The 21,816-nt window shown below is 40.8% G+C and overlaps 1 protein-coding gene across 6 annotated transcripts in view; it reads left to right on the top strand.

Annotated features, from left to right (window-relative positions):
• Window positions 1–21,816, top strand: part of LOC118231837 (probable phospholipid-transporting ATPase IA) — a 114,286-nt gene that overhangs the window by 52,805 nt on the left and 39,665 nt on the right. For 4 of the 6 annotated variants that reach the window (XM_035426133.1, XM_035426131.1, XM_035426132.1 and 1 more), the window contains 10 exons: window positions 657–698; window positions 3,815–3,887; window positions 5,308–5,413; window positions 7,374–7,456; window positions 9,361–9,410; window positions 10,493–10,562; window positions 12,274–12,358; window positions 13,171–13,310; window positions 15,582–15,720; window positions 20,927–20,991. In XM_035426133.1, the coding sequence (XP_035282024.1) occupies window positions 657–698; window positions 3,815–3,887; window positions 5,308–5,413; window positions 7,374–7,456; window positions 9,361–9,410; window positions 10,493–10,562; window positions 12,274–12,358; window positions 13,171–13,310; window positions 15,582–15,720; window positions 20,927–20,991 (853 nt within the window). The remainder of the gene's footprint in view (window positions 1–656; window positions 699–3,814; window positions 3,888–5,307; window positions 5,414–7,373; window positions 7,457–9,360; window positions 9,411–10,492; window positions 10,563–12,273; window positions 12,359–13,170; window positions 13,311–15,581; window positions 15,721–20,926; window positions 20,992–21,816) is intronic. The other 2 variants (XM_035426135.1, XM_035426134.1) reach the window with 1 other exon arrangement.

Genomic DNA, 21,816 nt, shown 5'->3' with positions numbered 1-21,816 from the left:
TAGACCACTGAACTGCATGTCAACTGGAATAGCTAATCCTTATTCCACATCTTTAGATAGTCATTCCAGTTGTATGCAGTTCTGTGGCCTAGAGGTTTAAACCTGAGGCTTAAGCTCCAGCTAAGTACACTGCAACTAACCTGCTGTATTTGGCATCCGTACTGTGCACACTGTCTGTCTCAGTCCTATGTGCGCTGTCTGTCTCAGCCCTGTGTCAGTCCTTGTCTGTTCTAGTTGTGTTTGAGTTTCCTCTTATTCTCAGTGCATATGGTCTGTCTGCGTGTTTTTGGTGATGTCACATTTTTTCACTCCAGGGACTAACACTGATGGTAACATAATGTAATGTATGACAATGCTCTTTCCGAGAAAACACAGCAAGTCTGTTTGTCCATTCTCCATCCATCTGACCATTATCTCCTTATCCATGTTTCCTTTTGGCTTTACGGCTTGTCCACGTCTGTCTCAGGAAGTTACAGTTGCATGTTCTGCAATCGCACTGTTGCATGTTCAGTTTGCTGAGTGCATACAGTACAGTGTTGTGTGAATGTATTTACTGTATGTAGTTTCTTCTTGCATTATTTTCTGTACTTCTCAGCATCTGTCTTTGGCTCTTTTGTTTCTCTTTCTCTTCCCACACTCTCCTCCTTCACTTGCAGTCACCGCTCAGATGAAGATTATGGTTATTTTGAGGATGAAGGGTAAGATGGCCCCTGTATTGCACTTCCTGCTTAGTTGTACATTTGCTGCTTTGCTGTACATTTTGCTCTGCTGTCCAAGGGTGGAGATATAGGCAGTGCAGACAGTGCAGCTGTGCTGGGGCCTGTGGTCTGGGAGGGCCCACGATCCTCTTGTGGAGAGCTAGCCCTACATAAAAAAATCTTTCAATCCTTGCATTATAGACACTCCTTAAACAAAATAACATATGTTTTAGTAAAACCATCAAAACTATAATGTTAAAGGGTGGTTGATGGTACCAGCCTAGCTTGTTGTGATGTTTGTTTCAGTGACCATTGAAGGCGTACTATGCAGGATTTTTACCCTGAAAATATTATAAAATAACTATCTTTACGCCAATCTCTGTCTTTACGCACTTTCACCAAATTGATGGACTTTTACCTGTATTCGTTATTCAAAAATGCGTTCAGGACATTTCTGGGCATTCCGGGGGAGACTTTGATTGTAAACACAGGACTACAGCAAGGCAAAAGATCCTGCATAGTAGTCAGGCACTGTCTGGGCTTATTTTTGTTCATGGTTCTGTCTACCTTGACTGACTTTCCTAATAGCTTACTCATACAACCCAACACCTTGTAATCTGTAAAATATCTAGACCTAATGATGAAGTGTGTGCACGTGTTTGCATGCGTCTGAGGGTGAGTGGGGGCCTGTAAAAAAATTTGCACAGGGGCCCATCTTAGCTAGCTTCTGCCACTTATGCTTCCTGTTTCCTGTTTTGGAACTTTGGAAATGTACTTGGAGTGCCATTTTGCACAGTCTGTATATCCTGTCATGTGCTGCTGTCCTTATGAAGAGATAATTACAATTATGCTTAAGGCTGCAATGTTGGATCAAAGAAATCTGAGGCATTTTCGGCCTGGGTTTGTATAGTGATAGTACTGTGGTAGTATATAGTGATAGTGATGGTGTACACTAGATTTTACATCTTTTTTTGTGAATGAAATATACATGGGAAAAAGTTTTTTTTCAGTATTTTTTTTCAGAATTCACTTATATCAGTTCAAGCTGCCTCCCCTTCTAAAAGAATTCAAAATGAAATGGATAACCATCCAGAGCGAAAAAATTGCCTTAAAATTCTCGCCTGTAGGTTAATGTTCTGTCAGCACTTAGTATGCTGACATAGAAACGACCACATTGACACCCAAGCCAATACATTACAAAAGTGCTCTTTCAATTATCAAAATGCTCGACTTGGAAGCTAGTATTGGAAAATATATCAAAGAAATACTTTTTCTTCAATGGTTGTAGTTTTCACATTCAATAGAGCCAGTTAACAGATGGCGATCTATTTAATTTGTCTGCAGGGATGTAAGATGTCAGTGATGAGAGGCCCTTTAAACAAATCATGAGAATCTCTCGAAATGGCAATGCTATGGTCAATTTATTCTACTTTTTTTTTTTTTTGTTAAGTGCTCAATAACTCCAATAACTTGTATTTGGTCATTAAATAAACTCTTTCTGTGCAGGAAGTCATCTTTCAACCATTTATTATCTGACACAGCTTCTTTTAAAACTCCTTCCTGTTCTGCTTCCTGTTCAGAGTGGTAAGATCATTACGGGATCTCAAATTCTGCTGAGACCTCTGTGACAATGTACTATAGTTTTGGGGTGACTGTTTAGTCAGTAGAACACATGGATTTTTTGTGGGCTGTTGTCTATACTGTACATGTAAACCAAAGATAAAATAATATCTGAGGGCTTTTGTTTATAAAAGATAAATAATTTATGGCATCAGTGGAGGGAGGACTGAAAACCCCTTATCTCATTTGTCAGAACTGAGGGTCCACCAACTGCTGTTGGGGCGACGACTCTGACATCAAAGTACATGTCTCACACATGGTGTCCCACCTTTGAAGAACCATTCCCAGTCTCATATCCCCCCCTCCTCCTTCCTACCCATTCCATGCTGCATCTCATGCATTACCATTGACTGCTGCTCTGAAAATGAGTCCCAGTCCATGCATCGTTCCCTCATCAGTTTCACACCAGATGGTTAGATTGCCTCCAAGCAGGTGCAGTGGTGTGCCTATAAGACTGACTCCAGGAAGAAAATCTGTTCATTCTTTTAAAAATGGCCAAGACGCTGTGCTTGCAATTCCTCTCAATTTGAGTGCCGATTCTAGATCCAGAGTGGGGGTTTCAAATTCCAAATGCCAACGGTTTCTTTCATGTCCTTATTTTGAGTAAGCTCTGCTAAGATACAGTTTTAGAGCATTTTTTAATTGAATATTGTCTGTAAAGCAATTATTAATTTATTAGAAGTGCATCTCATCTCCCAGGAACTTATTGGTGCTTTGTGAGACAATGCTAGGTTGTTAAATGTAAACAGATGCTTTACTTTTAAGTGCAAATGTTGCTCAAACCAGATGAAAAGTGTCTGTCTGTTCCCGAAACCATTGAGCTGAACTGACTGGAGATGATCTATGAACAAGAGGACTGCAGCATATGTGTGTATATCAGACAGTTATATCAGTTATTGGCAGACCCATGTTGGGTATATGCAATGTTATGCATATATTGTGGAATATATTGTCTGTCATTCCATTCAATGTCAGCTTCCCTGATGACTCACTGGTCTTGTTTTTGACTCTTTTTGGTTCTGATTGCCCACCATTCATGATTAATTCCAGAAATAGAAAGACAACGGATGGCAATGCTTTGGTTTCTTGGAGATGAGTGCTTGCAGGGGAAAAAACATTATTAATTAAGCAAAATCTGAGACCCATTATGTAAAGCCGTCTCATTTAACCTAATAATCTTCAGTCTTCTTGTGTACATTTCCCCTCCCATTTCCTGCCGTGTGTTTCCTTCAGACTTTTCTCTTCAGGGCGGTATATTCATGAAGTTGTGTGTGTGTTCTATTCATTAACAATGCTGTGTAATATGGTTGCAAGCACATGGCCTTGAGGAAAGCATGCTTTAGTACACGGTCGCCTTTATCTTCTTCTTCTAGTTCTATTGTATCTCATACTTAAAACCTATTTACGCAGATCCTGTGTTGGCACTGACCTGTGGATACACGGTCTGCCCCCCATGCAGAGCAAAGTTTCACAATCCTGTCTTCTCTCTCTGGTAGACACACTGCGCAAATGGCCGAAGAGGAGGGATTTAACGACACCAGCCTGCTGGAGAACCTTCAGAGCGGCCACGTAAGTTTGACCGCCGATGAGCTCTGTGCCCAAAAGAGCAAGGTAGCCGGAGAATTATTCCCCTGAGCCGAATAAATTGCACTACTCTCAGCTGGAAAGAGACATTTTCAAGGAATGTCTCTGTAGTTGGACCCACCTATCCCACTCCAAGTAAAAATGACATTGTCACATCAGCCCTGCGCAATATCCTTGAACTCATGTCTTTGACAAAATTAAACGTACGTATTTTCCGCATTAAACGTACTTTCTTCCGCAGTTTAACAAGATGACCGCATGTTTGGTTCCCCTTGATTGCTTCTGTCTGTCTGCGTTTTTCTGATAGAGTGAGACACCATTCTGAGAGGGAACCGTGAAGTGTCTGTCAGACTTGTGTCTGACCCCTGCATTTTTAAGTAGTTCTTTGTGGTTTTTCATGACTTTGAGGCACTGTGATCACTAACAACATCAAGTGTTTAGTACATGGCTTGAGGGGAAAAGACTATGACAATAACAGCCCACAGGTTGTCACGTTGAGTTACCAGAGATATTTAAAATGACATCAATATTTGTCTGGAAAAAGAGGAAGAATGGAATGGTGTCTGCCAGGTGTTACTCTTATATCAGTGGCTTATAATGCTTTATATGATGTTTTATTCATAATGTTCATGTTAAAATCTTTGTCTTATGTAAAAACCATCTTATTTGTTTGGTCCATTTCGGCGGACAAGTTCTTGATAAATCCGTTCGTATCGCATAAGATGAGGAATACTGGACTGTTGCCCTGGCTGCATATTGCTCTTGGACGGCCTCTACACTCAGCACCGTGTCAATATTTCATATCCCCCTAACGCTTTCATTAAAAACAGAACGGCACAGTGTCACAGGGGTGTCACCCTGTCTGATTCAATTGGCAACAGAAACCCATTGCAAGCAGACAGTGTTTGATGTCTGGTCAATGGAGATTTTATGGCATTTGGCAGGTGTTCTTGATGCTAATCTGTTTGGAAAGATTATCTCTTGCCAAAGATACGAGGCCGGAGGGAAACGGCCGTAAGATTAAAGTGATACTGCTATCCAGTTGAAGATCCTGTTTTATTTATAGGCACAGTTTGGTGAAAAAAAGATATGACCTCCTGCACCTTGATGTTCAGCATCTTGACCTCCTGCATCTTGATGTTCAGTAACTTTCCTGCTGGGTTAACAGCTCCAACCATGTCTCTTGTCAACCTGACAATGTTATCAGTAGTGTTGAGTTAGTAGTTTCTGCACAGTGTATGGTTTTCACTGTAGTCTGTGTTTTTGTTTTCAGCAAGCCTCCAGCAAGTCAATAACCCTGCATCACACTCGATACTGTTGAGTACCTGGCTATATTAATGACCCTGAAAAGGACTGTGTGTTTTTTTGAGTGTGAGCATGCATGTGCGTGTTCTTGTGTCTGCAGCCCACTGCGCCCACCATCCTGGAGCTCATGACCATGATGGCCGTCTGCCACACTGCCGTACCAGAGCGGACCGGTGACGAGATCATCTACCAAGCGGCGTCTCCAGGTGCGACCACCCCCACCCCCCCCCCCAAAAAGTATCGACTCTCCCTCTAAAACCACTTCCGCCCCATCAGCTCTTCGTAGCCCCGGAGTTAGTTGCGCTATCCTCACCTCTAGAAGCATGTTCACCCCTAAAAACAATCTGGTCTGCCCACCCTCTGCACTACCAGACCCACATCCTCCTGTACACTCCACACCCAAGGATCACCCACCAGCACTCCACACCCCCAGAGCCATATTCTCCACCACATGACATTATATCAGTTCCATAAGGAAGTGGTGTGTGTAAAATAAGTAGTAAAATACCAGGTTGTCAGGACTGCCTACAGCCATCTAGCCTAATAATGAATTAAATTGACCAGATCTACAAACTATCTGCTTCGAGACAAGTGCGAATGCGTGCCTCAATACTGAACTTGAACTCTGAACTTATTGTGGTAGAGTGTCATATGGGACAGTTTTGGAATTTATTAGCAGTGGCCGTACCATGAACCACCATCAAAATCAGTCCAGCTTAGGCTATTTGAGTATCCTCACTGAAAAGTGAAATAAAGGAACTCTGATGGTGTCCAAATTACTCTGACAGAGTTGTAGCCATTTTGGACGAATTAACTGGAAGCCAGAAAACATATGACATAATTTACTATACTACTGACTGAATTATGGAATGTTTTAGTGAAGTCCATGTCACACCTAAACATTAATTGATGTTCTTAATATTCCCAGAAGTGTAGCTCTTAGCCAAAAGCATGTCTATCTGTTTTGATAAAACACTCTCAGCATGGAATAATTCTCCGAAAGATTTCCTTCAGTCTTCTATTGCTAGCGGGATGTTAAGTCTATGCTTCATGGTGACTGTGTTTACTGGCTAAGCCACTCGGGAGCCTGTCTTGGAACATATTTGAAAAACCAGCACTTTATACCACATTGTACACTTGAGAGTAAAACACCACCTGCACACCTTGCATGAAGCGTGCTTTCTTTCCCCCTCTGAATACGAGCTTCGTTAATTAAAATGAACAAACTGTCCCTAAAATATACCTGTGTGCTTCTAGAACTATCCACAGTAGATAATTAGGGAATAATTCCCTGCTCTTTTTTTCTCTCTCACAGGGACAGTGTTCCCTGGCCTTCTCATTAATTACACTGCTGCTACTGGTGCTTCCCTTTGTGTTATTTTCAGTGAATTTCACTGAATCAGTCCACCACCTTCCCCATTTTACTCTCATTCTCTTTCTGTTTCTCACACTCTCTCCTTGCTATTCTCCTTTTCCCAACTTACCTCCATTCCTGTTATCATATTTCTGCCATTGAGAGATTGCTTTTTTTCAGGGGACTTGTGTTCATAATTTCAGTTGGAATCCCATGGGTTGGTTTTAAAGGCCCTGTTTTTCTGAAATGATGTGCTACCTGATGTTATGTAGAGTTCATGGATCCATCACTAGCTGTTTTCCCCCTATTGGTCTGTTTTTAACTAAGCCCAATTAATATTATCATTTTATTTGTACAGCTGTAGAAGGATGATAGGTATAATATATAGTGTCATAATATGTATGATATGTATTTCTGTCAACAGTTGAAAGTATGGTACATACTGCTATAGCAGTTGATTTTATGAGTATATAAATATAGTCAGGTGTCACACTAAGTTGGTCAGTAGAAAATAAGGTGTATATTTTGTATCCAGTTGATTGTATTACACATATCACTATAACAGTCCATTCCATACAACACAATGCTGCAGTTGCTGCTGTTGGTGATGCTATGGCAGATATCACTGAAGTCAGGTAATTGTATAGCTCACGTTGTAAGTGGTTTGTTTATGGACGCCTGGTGCTGCTTTTTTGCATGCGGGTTTGGACTCATTGTGCAAATGCTGGTGAGTTGGTTTGGGCTTGTGTGGTTGGTATTTTGGTTTGGACTTCCGGTTTTCATGACACTGGGTCTCCCCCTGTTTCTGCCAGATGAGGGAGCACTGGTGAGAGCAGCGAGGGACCTCGGATTTGTGTTCTCTGGCCGAACCCCGGACTCCGTCATCATCAAATGTGTGAGTACCCAATGCAACAGGATTGATGGCGCACTATAAGCTCTTTGTTAGAGGAAAATAATGTTTCATAGTTGGAAATAGAAAACTATGGAAAGTGTTGGGTTGCACCACACCAAAGAGATTGCCCTGGCAAGATTGTATTATACATGGTTAATATAGTGCATTCTACTGCTGCTGGGTGGTTCATTCAATTAAGGCCTCTACTGCGGGCATGGATGAGCCCCATAGTCTTGGATCTAATCCAGACCGTGCCAGTGCTGACTGTGGCTGGTAGCTCCATAGGACAACATGTAATTGGCAATTGCATCGCCAAGTGCGTGGGAGGATTCAGTCAGTTAGGCTGGTTGATCGGGCACCCGTGGACTACATGTCAAAGCGCCATATGAAAAGTCTTCCTCCGACTCCACTCTGTTGTCTGCAGTGTGAAAGCAAGCAGCTGGTGATAGCACGTTTTGGAGGAGAAGTGCGGATATCTATACTCTCCCGACTCAGCAGTGGGGTTCACGCATGATTGTGGCTATGGTTGGGTGCAAAAATTTATTTTTTAAGAAAAAAAATAATACATAGTGCAGTCAATAATACTTTTTTCTTGGGTTTAATTTTTTATCGAAAATAGATTTCAATCAGATACAACTGAAAAAAATGACCCTGAAACCAGAAATGCTATTAATAATTCAAATAATTGCATTGCCTTTCCACCTGAATGAACCAGTAAGAGCACATCGCTGTATTCATTGGGCAAAAGTCTAGCATATATCATCATGTGATATGCGACACATGATTTACTCCTTAAGGCTGCAACACATTAGCAGTGATCCATTTTTTTTTTCTAAAGCAGCATCTTGAGTTGCCTTCATATTTTCGTAATGGATACCCAATGCAATTCTGCCTCCATAAATCAATTGATTGCATTAAATTCCCCTGTATCTATGCCTTTATAGACTCTTAATTTGCAGCATGGTATGGTAATTGTGCAGGTATTGAATCCTTACTTATCGCAGTGCACGCTCTGCTCAGGTTATTATGGTCTCTCTCCCATGGTACTGAGATGATTTATGAATACTTTCTGAGGGATATGAAATAGTACTAGGCTATTTCCAGGGGTGTCTGCCTCAACACATAATTAATGGTTACAGTCTCCAGCCTACCGTCTTTAACTCTTTGTGTTCAAAAAAACACAGCAGTGACAGTTAATATTTTACGTAATACAGCTTAAATGCTGTTCCCTTCAGGCCTGTTATCATTATACTGGGTGTAATATATTTCTCAAGCTAAGAGCAATAACATTCTGGAATTGCAGCTGAAAACAAAGGGTGTTTCAGATCTAGAGAGAAGTTTAGAGAAACAAATACTTCTGTGCTGCGCTTATCATAGAGATGGCAGCAGGCCAGTAGATTGCCAGAACTTTCAATTTTTCCTTGATTTGATTGAGAGCCGATAATTGACCTATATGGAAAGCCACGTTTGGTTAAGTCAGTAAATTTGATGTGCATTTACAGACAAGGAAACAGAATTGTGCAAACCATCTGAAAAAACTGTGGTTTTTCCACCTGAATAAAACCATCTGAATTTTTATTAAACCTCAACATTATCACATGAAAGCCACTTAAGCATTTGAACAGAATGATCTGTTGAATGCTGGCATCTAGTGGTTGGGCATGAAAATGACAAACTGGTATTTATGTATAACTGATATTTAGTGTTTTTTTCCTGTGTATCCTCTGTCAGCTATTTATTTAGTCTTAATACTTTTTTGCCTGCACGATTTTTCCAAAACCAGTGTCCTGCAATCTTATTGTCTATTTTGAGTGATTTTGTAATGAGGTACTTTTCTTTTTGGACTCACTGAATTGACAGACGTGATATCGAGGACTTTGTTTCATTTTCTGTGTTCTGTGCATCAGCTAGACCGGGAGGAAAGATACGAGCTGCTGAATGTTCTAGAGTTCACAAGGTAAGTCTTCTCCGGTGGGCACATCTGTGCTGTTTGTCATCAGTGTGGCAGGGCCACTGCCGCTCATTCTCTGTTGGTGAGAAACAATACCTATTATACCTATTAGAACTGTCAGCCAGCTCCTCAGTGATGGTCATAAATACATTAGTGACATTACAGGTTAATGGTATAATGGTATTTGTAATAGTAATTTTATTGGGCACTGTCCGCAGTTTAAACCATTTTATCCCTTTTAACAAATTTCAGAGCAGTCTCATAAGTCAACACTCTGGAGCTCAGGGGTATTAAGTTTTGACCCAAACAGGTGAATTTCAAAATGGGTAAAGAAACTGTTCCTGGGACACAGAAGTCCCATATGAATTGTCATAAGTTTCCCAGAGATCTCTGATTCCCTATGAATGGAAAACAATATGCAAAAATAATTCTGTAATAGACTTAACACAATTAGGAGAACTTTATTATACTGAAGTGGCATTCAAAACCACAGATGTGTCATCCCCAGATGTAATTTAATGAACACAATGGCTCAAGAAATGCATTTCAGCCGAACTGGCTGTTCTCAGGCAACATGCAGTGGAATACCGTTTATTTCCAGCCTCTGTTTTGCTCGTTTTCCAGAAATCTTCTTAAAGTTGTGGCTGGCAGTAGTCTGTTAGAAGTCTGTTGCATTCTGATATCCTTTGTCCCAAAACTAGTGTACACATGCAGAAATCAGTAATCGACTCGAAGATTTAGTGTAGCACCACTGCAGACTACATTGTTATAGATTACTTATATATTATCTTTTAGAGGATGCATTAATTATTAACCTTTTCCCACCCACTGTCCAAATTGTTCTGACCTAATTGGTCTTATCCGTCTCTTTTCAAGAGAATTCTACTAATTAAAACGTTTAGGTCAACCCAGACTGAACCCATTGAAACTTTTGATTTGTCATTTTTTGGCATGACAGAGCTGGACAAAAATCACATCCTCAACAAGAACACTTCACTGTGATATTTTACTGCAGTTGATGTTTTGCTGGCATTATGCTGTTTTCCCCTCCAAATGACTCGCTTATGCTCTGGCCCCTCTCCCTTCAGTTCCAGGAAAAGGATGTCTGTCATCATGCGAACTCCGTCCGGAAAGATCCGCCTTTACTGCAAAGGGGCGGTGAGTATTTCTCTTCAGGCAATGCACTGAACACCCCGTGCTCTAAAATAGATGTCTACATACTATCAAAAGTATGGATGTTTGTAACCACCATATGCTAGTGCTAAAATATGCTCAAATATGAAAATATGTGACAGTAGGTAAGCATATAAATAAATGGGAATATGAATGTGTACTAGCATAATTCAGAGGATGTAACTCAGTCATGCATGCTTTGAAGTATGCTATATCCATAATTGCCTTTCCTAATGTATGCTGCAGTTGAAGTCATTTATCCTCTAAACATGAGTAGCTAGAATATTGCTGGACTAGCGGTCTGAAATGTGTGAGGAAGTCGCTCGCAAAATTCACTCAATGCGCCTACTGTTGAAAGTTAATTGCAAGGCAAAAACGAGAGTGTGCCACTTTTTTCGTATCGCGCGCTCACATATTTTGCGGTTTGCATCCACCGGTTTCTTGGTATTACACACTACCAAGTGCGCACAAGCACTTAGTGTGCGAGAACATGTTTTTGAACCTGATCCTACTCCTAGGAGGAATCGATTCCAAACTAGCGCTTCCGTTCTGTTCCAGTTCCGAACAGGGCGTCCTAACCTTCGGCATACAGTGCTGGAGGAGTGTTGGCTCTGTCAGAAATAAGAACAAACTTGACAGTGTAACTCCATTAGGTAGTAACATTGCAGGCTTGCCCCTGGAGAGAATCGTATCCCTGTCCAAGCAGTACATTATTTGCTTGCAAGATACTGGCCTTTCCCATTCATAATTTTCAGAGTGCAAACTATTACCATCTGGCCATAGATATCAAGTGCCCAGAAAAGGACTCAGAGAACACTTGCCTCGTTTATACCTTAGAATAGCCAACTCATCAAGAAAATGTTTTGATTGATGAATTGTTGGTAATTGTATATCTTATATTTAGTGTTATATTGGCTCCTTTGTAATACATCTGTTTATGAAGGTAAATAATCCCTCCAAACACAAAAAGAGTAATTAATAAAAATTAACAGATTGTTAAAATTCTGGGATTGCAATTGTGGTTTGAATGAAAACCAGCCTACACAGAGGTCACAGGGCTGAATTCGAAAACCACTGGTTCACTAGAACTGTGTTTCCCAACCCTGGTCCTGGGAGTCCAGTGTGTAAACTGGTTTTTGTTCCAAACGTAGTAACAAGCTCTGTATTGCAGTGAGCTGCTAATTGCTCATGATTAGATACTAATTGTTCTTAATGAGACCTGTTACTTCTATTGAAGGACAATTTATCCTCGTAAATCCACAGTATGCCAGAAATAGCTATGTATGCCCTAAAAATAAGTGTTCCATGTTCACATCCCAGGAATTTCATTCAGTCAGACCAACTTATGCTTTCATTAACTATGCTGTATGTAGTAAGTGGCAAATAATTCCGAGCTGATTCAGTTACAAACTGACAAGGTAAATCAGTTGGGCCCCATTTTCTGAGAGTGTGGAAGCCTGAAACCAACTGTGTAAAATCATAGGAGTTTACTGACAGCAAATGGCCAAACCTGTATTGTATTAAAATAAGTTTAACCACGATTATTGTAGGACTTACACATTTTCAACAATGTTAATTGTTGATTGGCTGTGACAAAAACCAGCAGACAGTGGGGCCCAGGATCAGGGTTGAGAAACGCTGGTTTAGAGTAGCCAAGGGGCTTGTTAAAAGTGACCAGCCTTCTCTCTCCCTGCAGGACACTGTCATCTATGATCGGCTGGCTGCCTCCTCTAAATATAAAGAAATCACCCTGACTCACTTGGCGCAATTTGCCACAGAAGGTGAGTATCTCTCTCTCTCTCTCTCTCTCACACACACACACACACACACACACACATACACAAAACACAACACAAATTTTTTTTTTACATGGTATCATATATGATTGTATATTTGTGTATGTATGTACAGTATGTGTATTTCTATCTTGATCCTCTAGCACTTTCATGTTACACTTGTATCTTCATCCCACACTTATATTGCACCTATAATATTATCTTGATGTTGCTGGTCTGTTATATCTTGTCAGCATGCCTCACCCTAGTTTGACTTAGTCATAACTTTCTGACCTAGCCTATGCCTACTGTGTGAACTGGTATTAATGTATTCATCGCTATGGATTACTTTTACATAATGTGTATTGTATCTTATCGGACCTGTGTTTTGTAGTTGTCCAATGACCTTCGGTACGCACTTATTGTATGTCACTTTGGATATGTGTCTGCCAAACTAATGTAATGTATTCGTCTTACCAACGGCTTGGGTAAAATATTGCTATAACTCCTGAGGGCCTTATCTATAGCATGGCTGCCCACTTACAAATATAGACTTAGAATTACTAGAATTTACATACACATTACAAAGTCCAAACCAATGTGCACAGAGAGAGAGCCTGATAAAGTTAAAGCGGCTTCTTATTTTGGATTTTAGATGGAGAACATGTTTTCTTAAAAATAAGCTCTCCCAGTGTACAGCCATTAATCAGTATTTTCCATTGGAAGCCCAAGCAAGTCGCTGTATATCTATGGCTGCAGTGGAATAGCCCTACCTGGAATTCAGAGGTCATGTGTGGCTCCGCCTTCTTTCTCCTTAGGGCTGCGCACACTGTGCTATGCAGTAGCCGACATCTCGGAGGGCTCATACCAGGAGTGGATGGAGGTGTACCACCGTGCTGCAACTGCGCTACATCATCGCGCACTGAAGATGGAGGAAAGCTTCGAGCTCATCGAAAAGGTCAGGCTGTCACTCTGTCCAACACTTACCAATGGCCTCACCACTTGTACCTCATTTATCCTCAAAGCGCATGTAAACTCACACATATACGCATGCATACATGCATACAGCCTAACACAGGCAAAAACATGTACCATGTGTCTAGCGTTGTTATGGAACCAGGAACCGTCCTTTAACCAAAATTTCTCTAAACCAGATTAAATCTCAAAAGGCCAGAGCACTGAATCACGAAAGGCCACTTAGCTTAATGTAATGAAGTTAGACCCTTATTTAAAGTCCACAGACTGTAACAAGTGCTGAGAGAGGAAGAATGAGTTAATTTTTTATAATTCTTAATATTGTGCCTGTAATGACATGTCTGAGAGGTTCTTCTCTGTTCAGCAATGCGTTTGTATAGCACCTCAGGGGGTTACGGGTTTGAATCCCAGCTTCACCCCAGGAACGAGGCAACTCACCTCAGTTGCCCCCGTCCTTATAAATGGACCATACAGTCATGCCGGTTGCCACCTCAGGTTCCTTCCGAGCAAGCAAGCTGCGTAATGATTTGTTGATTTTCACGTCAACCCATTTTGACCAGAGCACAGCCATTACAGCGGACACCTCACTTTCCCCTGCACTTAACATGCCAGAGCAGCGAAGTTCAGGCTTTCAAAGCTTCTGCTGTGGCGATCTGCAGACAGACCCCCCCCCCCCCCCCCCGACCACCTGGTTAATGCGAGAGGCGAGCGGGGAACCCAATATCCGAAGGGTGTGAGTCAGTCCTGAGCCACAGTGCACAATCGCTCCCCTGTGAAGCGCTGCGATTTCTCTCCGAAGTGCAAGTCAAACACAGGCGGCCGCACTCATAAATCACACACACAGGGCCGACCGGCCCGCCCAAACAAATGGGCTCAATTAAACATCATAAAACGCACCTTCATGAGAGAACGGGCGCACCTCTGCCTCCTGGCCCCTAGGTGGCATCTCTGGTTCATCCTGGGGCAATGTTTCTTAATCCGTTTGCAACACTGAAAGAATGAACCCAATTCAGCATTTAAGCGTTCAATATTCAGTTAACTTAGCATCAGTTAACATAGAATTTTAAATTTCACCGTTCATGCAAGCACGATATGTTAATGACTTCCCTGTCATGGTGATTGCTTGGTCATGTTTTTTCAAGTGATTTCAGAGCATTTCGTTAAATTACAAATGCTGAAAGCACTTCTTGTGCTCTTAATGTAACTAAATTTAATACAGAATACAGACATGCTCTGCTCTATACCCTGTAAAAGCTGAATTTAAGCCATTGACATTTAAGCCAACCTGACATGAACTTGTAATGATTTTCCTGCAGTTGTTTGTATGCTGCTGAATGACAAATGACATCTGCCATTCCCTGTGAATTGTGTGTTAAAGAAGTGAAACATGGTCATGGACCTGTGTTTGTGCTGTGCCCTGTGGAATGCATCGTTACACAAAAACTTAGCTTTGCTCCGGCTAATCGTAGCAATCTCTTCAAATGGACAAATACATACATACATACAGTATGTACATATGTAGACACCGATACTTTGATTGTATTAATATTAGGGGGAAAAAAGGTTTATGAACCTGAGCCTTTCAAGGAACACAGTATTTAAGAAATATGAATACCCAGACAAAAACACAATTATGTCCATACTGATCGTGGATGTTAAAAAGTATAACTATATAGAAGTGGGGTGAAAGAGCACTTTTAATAGTTATCCCGAGGTGTACTTTAAGGGAAAACGGCAGTCTCTCAGCAGGTGCCACTGCTCTCCAGAGCCTCGTCAAAACCTGTGCTGCTCTCAACACAGTTGTGGCTCTGTCTGAGGCCGCCAGTTTCCGGAGAAAAACACATTAGTGTGAGCAGACACACCACGCACCCGAGCATATGCCATGCCCAAATGTTTCTATGTACGTTATTATTTTTGTTTTTTTATGTCATCTGAAGTGTCTCCAAATGTGGGATGAGTGAAAGACTTCTTCTCTTGGCATTCCCCCTGACCGCCATTTTGAAGTCCCTTCACCAAAATCATATCAGCTCTTGTTCCCCCCTCTGTCTCCAGTCTGGGGGACACTACTTCGACACTACTTTCAGTATTTATGCACCACTAGATGTTTTTGGCATGTATACATAATTTGGGCTTGATACTTATAAGATTTCTTTAAATATTCAGTAAACATTTGAAAATTAACCCCACCCCTCCAGATTACATTGTAGTTTCCTGGTCCCTCCAAATGAACAGTGTCGCTTGTCCCTGTCTTCAGAACCTGCAGTTGCTGGGGGCGACGGCCATCGAGGACAAGCTCCAGGACAACGTTCCAGAGACAATTGAGACCCTTATGAAAGCTGACATCAAGATATGGATCCTGACCGGGGACAAGCAAGAGACCGCCATCAACATTGGTGAGCCACGCCCACATTGCCCCCACTTCCTGCTGCGCTGTCCCTGCCTTTTAGGGTCAGCTAGGGAACTGATATCCAGCAGCAGGTCATTCCATTGTTTTTGAAAGGCAAAATAAGACCCTTAGTTCCTTTCTGGGGATGACACTTGTAACATACACATGAGAAATGTGTCTTATTTGCGGGCGTGGCATCATCCAAGAAACCAATCCTGAAATGCTGGGTGAAGCCTGGCATAAATCTGAAATAGGTTTGGTATCTTATTTCTCTGATACAGGATCTGCCCCTCTGAGAAGTTAGTCTTAGCCTACAAGCTTTGTTATTGACAACATTGCAAAGTTTAGCTGTGTGGTCCTTATTTTGTTGGTCTCCCGACAATACTCTACATTTTTTATTTATTTGTTAATATTATCCATTTTAGTTTTTATTTTATTTTTAGATTGCATGGTGGCCTGTGATCTCCTAAGTGGACATTGTAGTGACAAGATAGCAGCCTCACATGTACACATACGCATGACGTGATTTAGGCAAGTTGGATATGCTCCTATTGTTTTTCAAATTGTGCTAAGGTGTATCTCTCCATTTCAGTTTATAACACTGAACAAAAGTTATTTTGTTGATTAAAAACAAATAAATAAATAAATAAAACTGGGTGCTCTTGTAAAAATGTAGTTGAGAAGATCTTGGAAGTGGGGGAACAAAGCAAAGTAGTGAAGCAAATCTGATTGGTGTTCTAGACACAAAAATAAAAACAGAAGGAAAATAATGGATTAAAAAGCCTTTATTGTAATGGCTTTATTATTAAAAATGCCAGGACATAAGAAAAGCCAGCATGATTTGACAGTAGCTGGTCTTCATCTGGGCTTAAAAGAAGGAAGTTCAGGTGTGGTCTCACCTATATAGACAAGGTGACCAACAGGAGGGAAATGCATCACATGAATATAAATGGGAGGAGGAGCACAACTGATTGATAAAGGATTCTTAGGAAAGTGTCAATTGAAGTTTTTATTCATACTTAGGTTCACTCTTGTACACCCATATATTTGAATACACACACCACACTCACACACACACTCTCTCTCTCTCACACACACACACACACACACACATCCTACAGTATGTCCAGGGTGAGCTAGGGGTATATTGTTGCTGTCAGCGTAGAGGGGTGGATGTGAACATGTGTAGTACTGGGGTCTCCGTTATCCAGCATTATCTGCAGGCTGTTAGCCCTTAGATGTGGGGATATTAGCTAAATCGCTAAAACCTGGCAGCCTCACACAGCCAAGGGCAGGAAGGACGGGTATTAAAAGGCCCCAGGGCCACCTACCGGCAGGCTGAATTTACCCTTTGTGTTCTCCCTCAGAACCAATGTGCCTGCCGGGCCGGTGGGGGAACGTGTTTGTTCAGGTCCAACGCCCAAATGGGTTGCTCTGCGAAACTTCTCAATATTTACTTTGTTTTCCTACTTCTCTTTGAAGCCCAGGCACACGTGTCGCTTCCAGCTCCACCCCCCCCCCCCCCCCCCCCCCCCATGGCGTCACAGCCTAAAAAAAAGGTCCAGTTTGAACAGGAAGAGTAAAAACTTGCTGGACGTGGTAAAAATCAGGATCCGATAAGGGACTCAGAGTGGCTCAGGTAGAGGGCCTGAGTACAAGCTGAGCCGTATAGCCCAGAATTAGCAATGTCAAGGCTATATCATTCGTTGACTATGACCATGAGGCTACAGAACTGTAGGCCACGACTGTCTTTGCCCCACCAGGGCATGATTGGCTCAGGTCATATTATGTTCATGGAGCATGCTCAAGAGCTTGGCTCTAATCCAGCGGTTATCTCACCCTTTAATTCTATACTTAGGGATAGGAGCATGTTTGTTAAAAAACATTTTTTTTTAGCTGGTTTGGAAAAACTTCCAGGCAATATCGACATCATCAAAAAGTACAATTCTGTTTGAGTCAAAATAAAATAAATTATGCAAAAAAGCCCTTTTCAACTAACCCTAACCTTAACCCTAAACCTTCATATGCCATCTTTGCACAAAACGAGGTCTACACTTAGGGGTCTTAACATCGATGATAGCTGCTATTAAACAGTGATCGCTTATGTCATTGGGGAAATCACCAGCTGCAGAGTATTTCAAAAGAGCGTTTGTTAAGATAAGATCAATAAGTGAAGACTTCCCTGGACATTTGAGATTTGGTCTAGTAGGGGAATTGATTATTTGTGTGAGATTTAGAGAATCACAACATGCTTTAAAAGCATCTGACACAGGCGTCAGCCAATCTCAGTTTAAATCTCCAACCCCAACAATTTAATTTCAGCACAATTGCAAAAACAACAACAACAACAACAATAATCATCATCATCATAAGCTTAATTGTATAAAGCTTAATCTTAATTGTGATCATGTAATTTTATAGAGCTATTTTCTAAAACTCAAATCACCTTACAGAAAATGCTATGTATGTAATAATCACATTCTGTATGCAGTATATTAGTAAAAGTGATAAAAATGCAGAATGAGCAGCTCAGCTGGGTAAATCAGCTAGCAGAGTGACCACAACGCAGCAACACGCAAAATAAAAAAAATGGTGAAAACGGCAGCAGTGGCAACCAGAAAAATGAAATAATAGAGAATTTAAAATAATCAGTGTGTATGAAAACATGCAGGAAGCATTAAACCATAGCTTCATTCAGAAAAAGGGGAAAGTAAGTGTTACGAGTCAGGTTCAGTTTTCAAATGGTTTCTTAAACTGCCCATGATTTTAGTTTGTCTGTGCCATAGAAGAGATTTCCCCTGTCAGCTTGCAACACAGGGAAAACACGTTTTTTAATGTTTAAAATATATCAATGTGTTTTTATTCAGATATTGTCCTACAGTATACCAGTGCAAGATTAACTAGCACCATGCTAATTGTGACCAGCTCTATGGATGAGAGGACTGGCTATTTTAAATGATAAAATAATTCATAAGATTATGATTTGTCAAAAGGGTACAGAAGCCATACAGTAACGGATTCTCATAGAGTACCAATATCTGATTTGAAGCTCAGGTGTGTGAGTAGATTATATCTCCAAGGTTGTGTCACAGAAGTGTCACACTGTCACAAGCAGTACTTAAATCTATTGAGGTTGTGTTGATGTTTGATTTCTTATGAGTCTACAGTCATGAAGGTCATTTTTAACCGACAAGCGCAGTTTTAGTGCTTCACGTGCCCTGGAATACAGACCAAAACAAGCTATTACAATCTCAAACTCAGGGGAATAAGAAATAGATTGATAGTTTGGGAAATCAGGGTAAAGACTATGGGACTAAGGGCTCTGTTTTTCATACTCCAACTTTGTAATGCAGTTCAAGTAGAACATGTTACAGTACCTCGAATAACTGCTGCGGTATTTAAAAACTATGTAACATCAATTTCACACAAGTGCTGCAGAACACAAGTTGTGTGGTTGCAAAGGTTACTTTTTAAGCTGCTATAAAATTATCATTTGGCCTTTGAAATAAAAGACAAGCCAATTATTCTATATAGTAGTTGTTTTAAGAAATTCACTGCCAGTCTGTATGATTGACATGGAGTTATAATGGTCTGAAGTGTAGGAGCCAGTTCTAGGTCAGTTGTGGTTAGAATGTGTTTGTCACATGACTCTCTCCCCCTTACCCCCATCCCTGTGCCATGAAATGCATGAATCCCCCCCTCACACAAAACTGTGAGTAATTTCGGCATTTGTTTTCATTATTAAACGGCCCGTTTCGTCGACATATTTTGTAATCTAATAGTGAGGCACATTGCAAATAGGCGGAGATGGATTCAGGAGTTGGGGTTACGGAAGTGAGGGACACATTTTCTGTGCCCTGGTAAATATTTGAAGCCCCCACCCCCTCTCCCTTGAACCACAACTGCCTGTTCATCCAGCTTTAAGATGTTTGAGGCCAGAAAATCCCAAAGGAACAGCTATGCGAGGAAGAGAGATGTGATTGGGCCAGAAAATTGTCCGCGGTCGTCTCGCTGTACTCATTTGGCCAGAAGAATCCTGGAAGATTGCCTTACACCAGAAGTAAACGCAGAATCCCTCTCTCTTCCCCTCTAGCCAGAGTCCCTTCCCAGCTAATTACACAGAAGCAATAAAGGGAGAATTAGAGGAAGGTCTGTAGTCGGCTGCCCACCTGGGAATCAAACCCTCAACCTTCCGGTTACCACTACGCCGTGCTGCAGCACTAGATGTTTGTTGGACGGTGGTATTATCTGGCCCCATGGGTGCACTTACCCTGAATGGAGAGACCCATGTAGTGATAAATAAATTCCCTTGGGGTGTTCATTGTACTGTAGCTACAGTTGTGTGTTTGGGCCCTGTCGATTATTAAAACTTCCTGTGTGGTAGGTGCTGCCCTGTGTGGTTCATGTGTCTGGCTGTCTACTTACGCTGTTTTCCTTAACATAATCAGCAGTTATCATTATCGCATACCAATGAAGAAGGCGTTAAAATAAGGTCAAGGAGACAGCATTTCTTTCTTGTTTTTCATGAAAACAACAGTGTATTGAGCAAATAGAAGCTGATTTCCTGGCCTCTGTCAAGTACTGTATGTACAGCTCAGTCTGTAAGTACTTGGACAGTGACACAATTTTTGTAGTTTTGGCACTGTACTCCAGCGCATTGGATTTGAAGTTAAACAATGAGGTTAAAATGTAGACTGTCGGTTTTAATTTGCGGGTATTTACATCCATATCTGGTGAACCATGTGGGAATTTCAGCCCTATTTGTGCATAGTCCCGCCATTTTTTGGTGCGTTTCCTGACAAAGAAACATATTTTTGTGAAATAGATCGTATATATATATTTTTTTTTTTAACATAAAAGCATACAATCTAATTGACCAAAAGAATGTTTTCCATTTTTTGTGTTGTCTTAAGCATTAAAAATATGCATTTAAAGCAGTCCAGTGAAAATATATGATATGTATCTCTGCAACATATCTTATTTTTGCATGACTTTCCCAGGCTGAACTGAATTTAGATGTGAGAAGAAAATTCCAAAGGTGTAAATACGTTATTGAACAGTAGGCTACACCTTATTTTTGCCTTGATTGATTGGTTCCACACCTCAGACATACCTAATTCATTGTGTTCTGATTGGTCTGATTTATTGGTCATATCAGAAGCTCACACTGGTGGCCATACCTGATTTGTCCTCTTTTCTTTCTGTTTCCACAGGACATTCCTGCAAACTGCTTACCAAGAACATGGTCCTCCTGGTGGTAAATGAAGATTCACTTGACGTGAGTGTGCTGTGGGCTCTATAGCTCGTTTATTTTGCTAGAAAACATTTAATTATTTAACAACCTATTAATAACTTGGTACTTTTTAAAATATAATATTTAACAATTGAGGAGTCCATTGATAATTAATTAGCAATAAAATTGTAGTTTTGGTTACTTAAATACCACCTTTGTCAGGAAGTTAAGTAAATTATGTTCAGCTGCAAATATCAATTGTATAACATCAGAAAAATGTAATCAGAACATGTGAGAAATACAATTTAAAACCACTTTTAATCATTTCATGCTCTAACCTTGGTAGTTAAACTTCGGACATGTGTCATTCAGCTTACTTCTAAGAAAGGGAAAGAAATATTTTTGCACAGTAAATACAAAAGTATTAAATGGTCATATCTTTATGGAGATTACAGCAGTATATCAGTGACCCTCACTATAGAAGGCCTTTCCTGAATAAAGCATTTGCTTTTATTATTATTTAACATAACTTTGCACGATGTCTGCTTAGGGATATATTTATATTTTTTTTCAAACATTACAGTATTTGTTTTCTTTGTTTGGGATTGTTCCCCTTTAGATCCCAACAGTGTGTAATTCCAATTCCCTCTCTACACTGAACCTTCACAAACAACATACCGTAGAAGACATGTTGGAGAGGCAAAGCTCACTGTTTGAGACACATGCAAACACACTGTGACAGTGATTTTTCTGTCCAGTTCAGGGAGTTAATGATTGCCTGAAATGAAACATTTGTAGCCTCTAAACTTCATATTAGCATTTTGAATCAGTGTTGCTGAGGAGGGTTGTAGTACAAACCATCTGTGGCCC

This window comes from Anguilla anguilla, chromosome 7 (genome assembly GCF_013347855.1).
Source record: "Anguilla anguilla isolate fAngAng1 chromosome 7, fAngAng1.pri, whole genome shotgun sequence".
Lineage (NCBI taxonomy): Eukaryota > Metazoa > Chordata > Actinopteri > Anguilliformes > Anguillidae > Anguilla > Anguilla anguilla.
The sequence above is the reverse complement of the archived record's forward strand: the minus strand, read 5'-3'. Positions and strand labels throughout refer to the sequence as shown.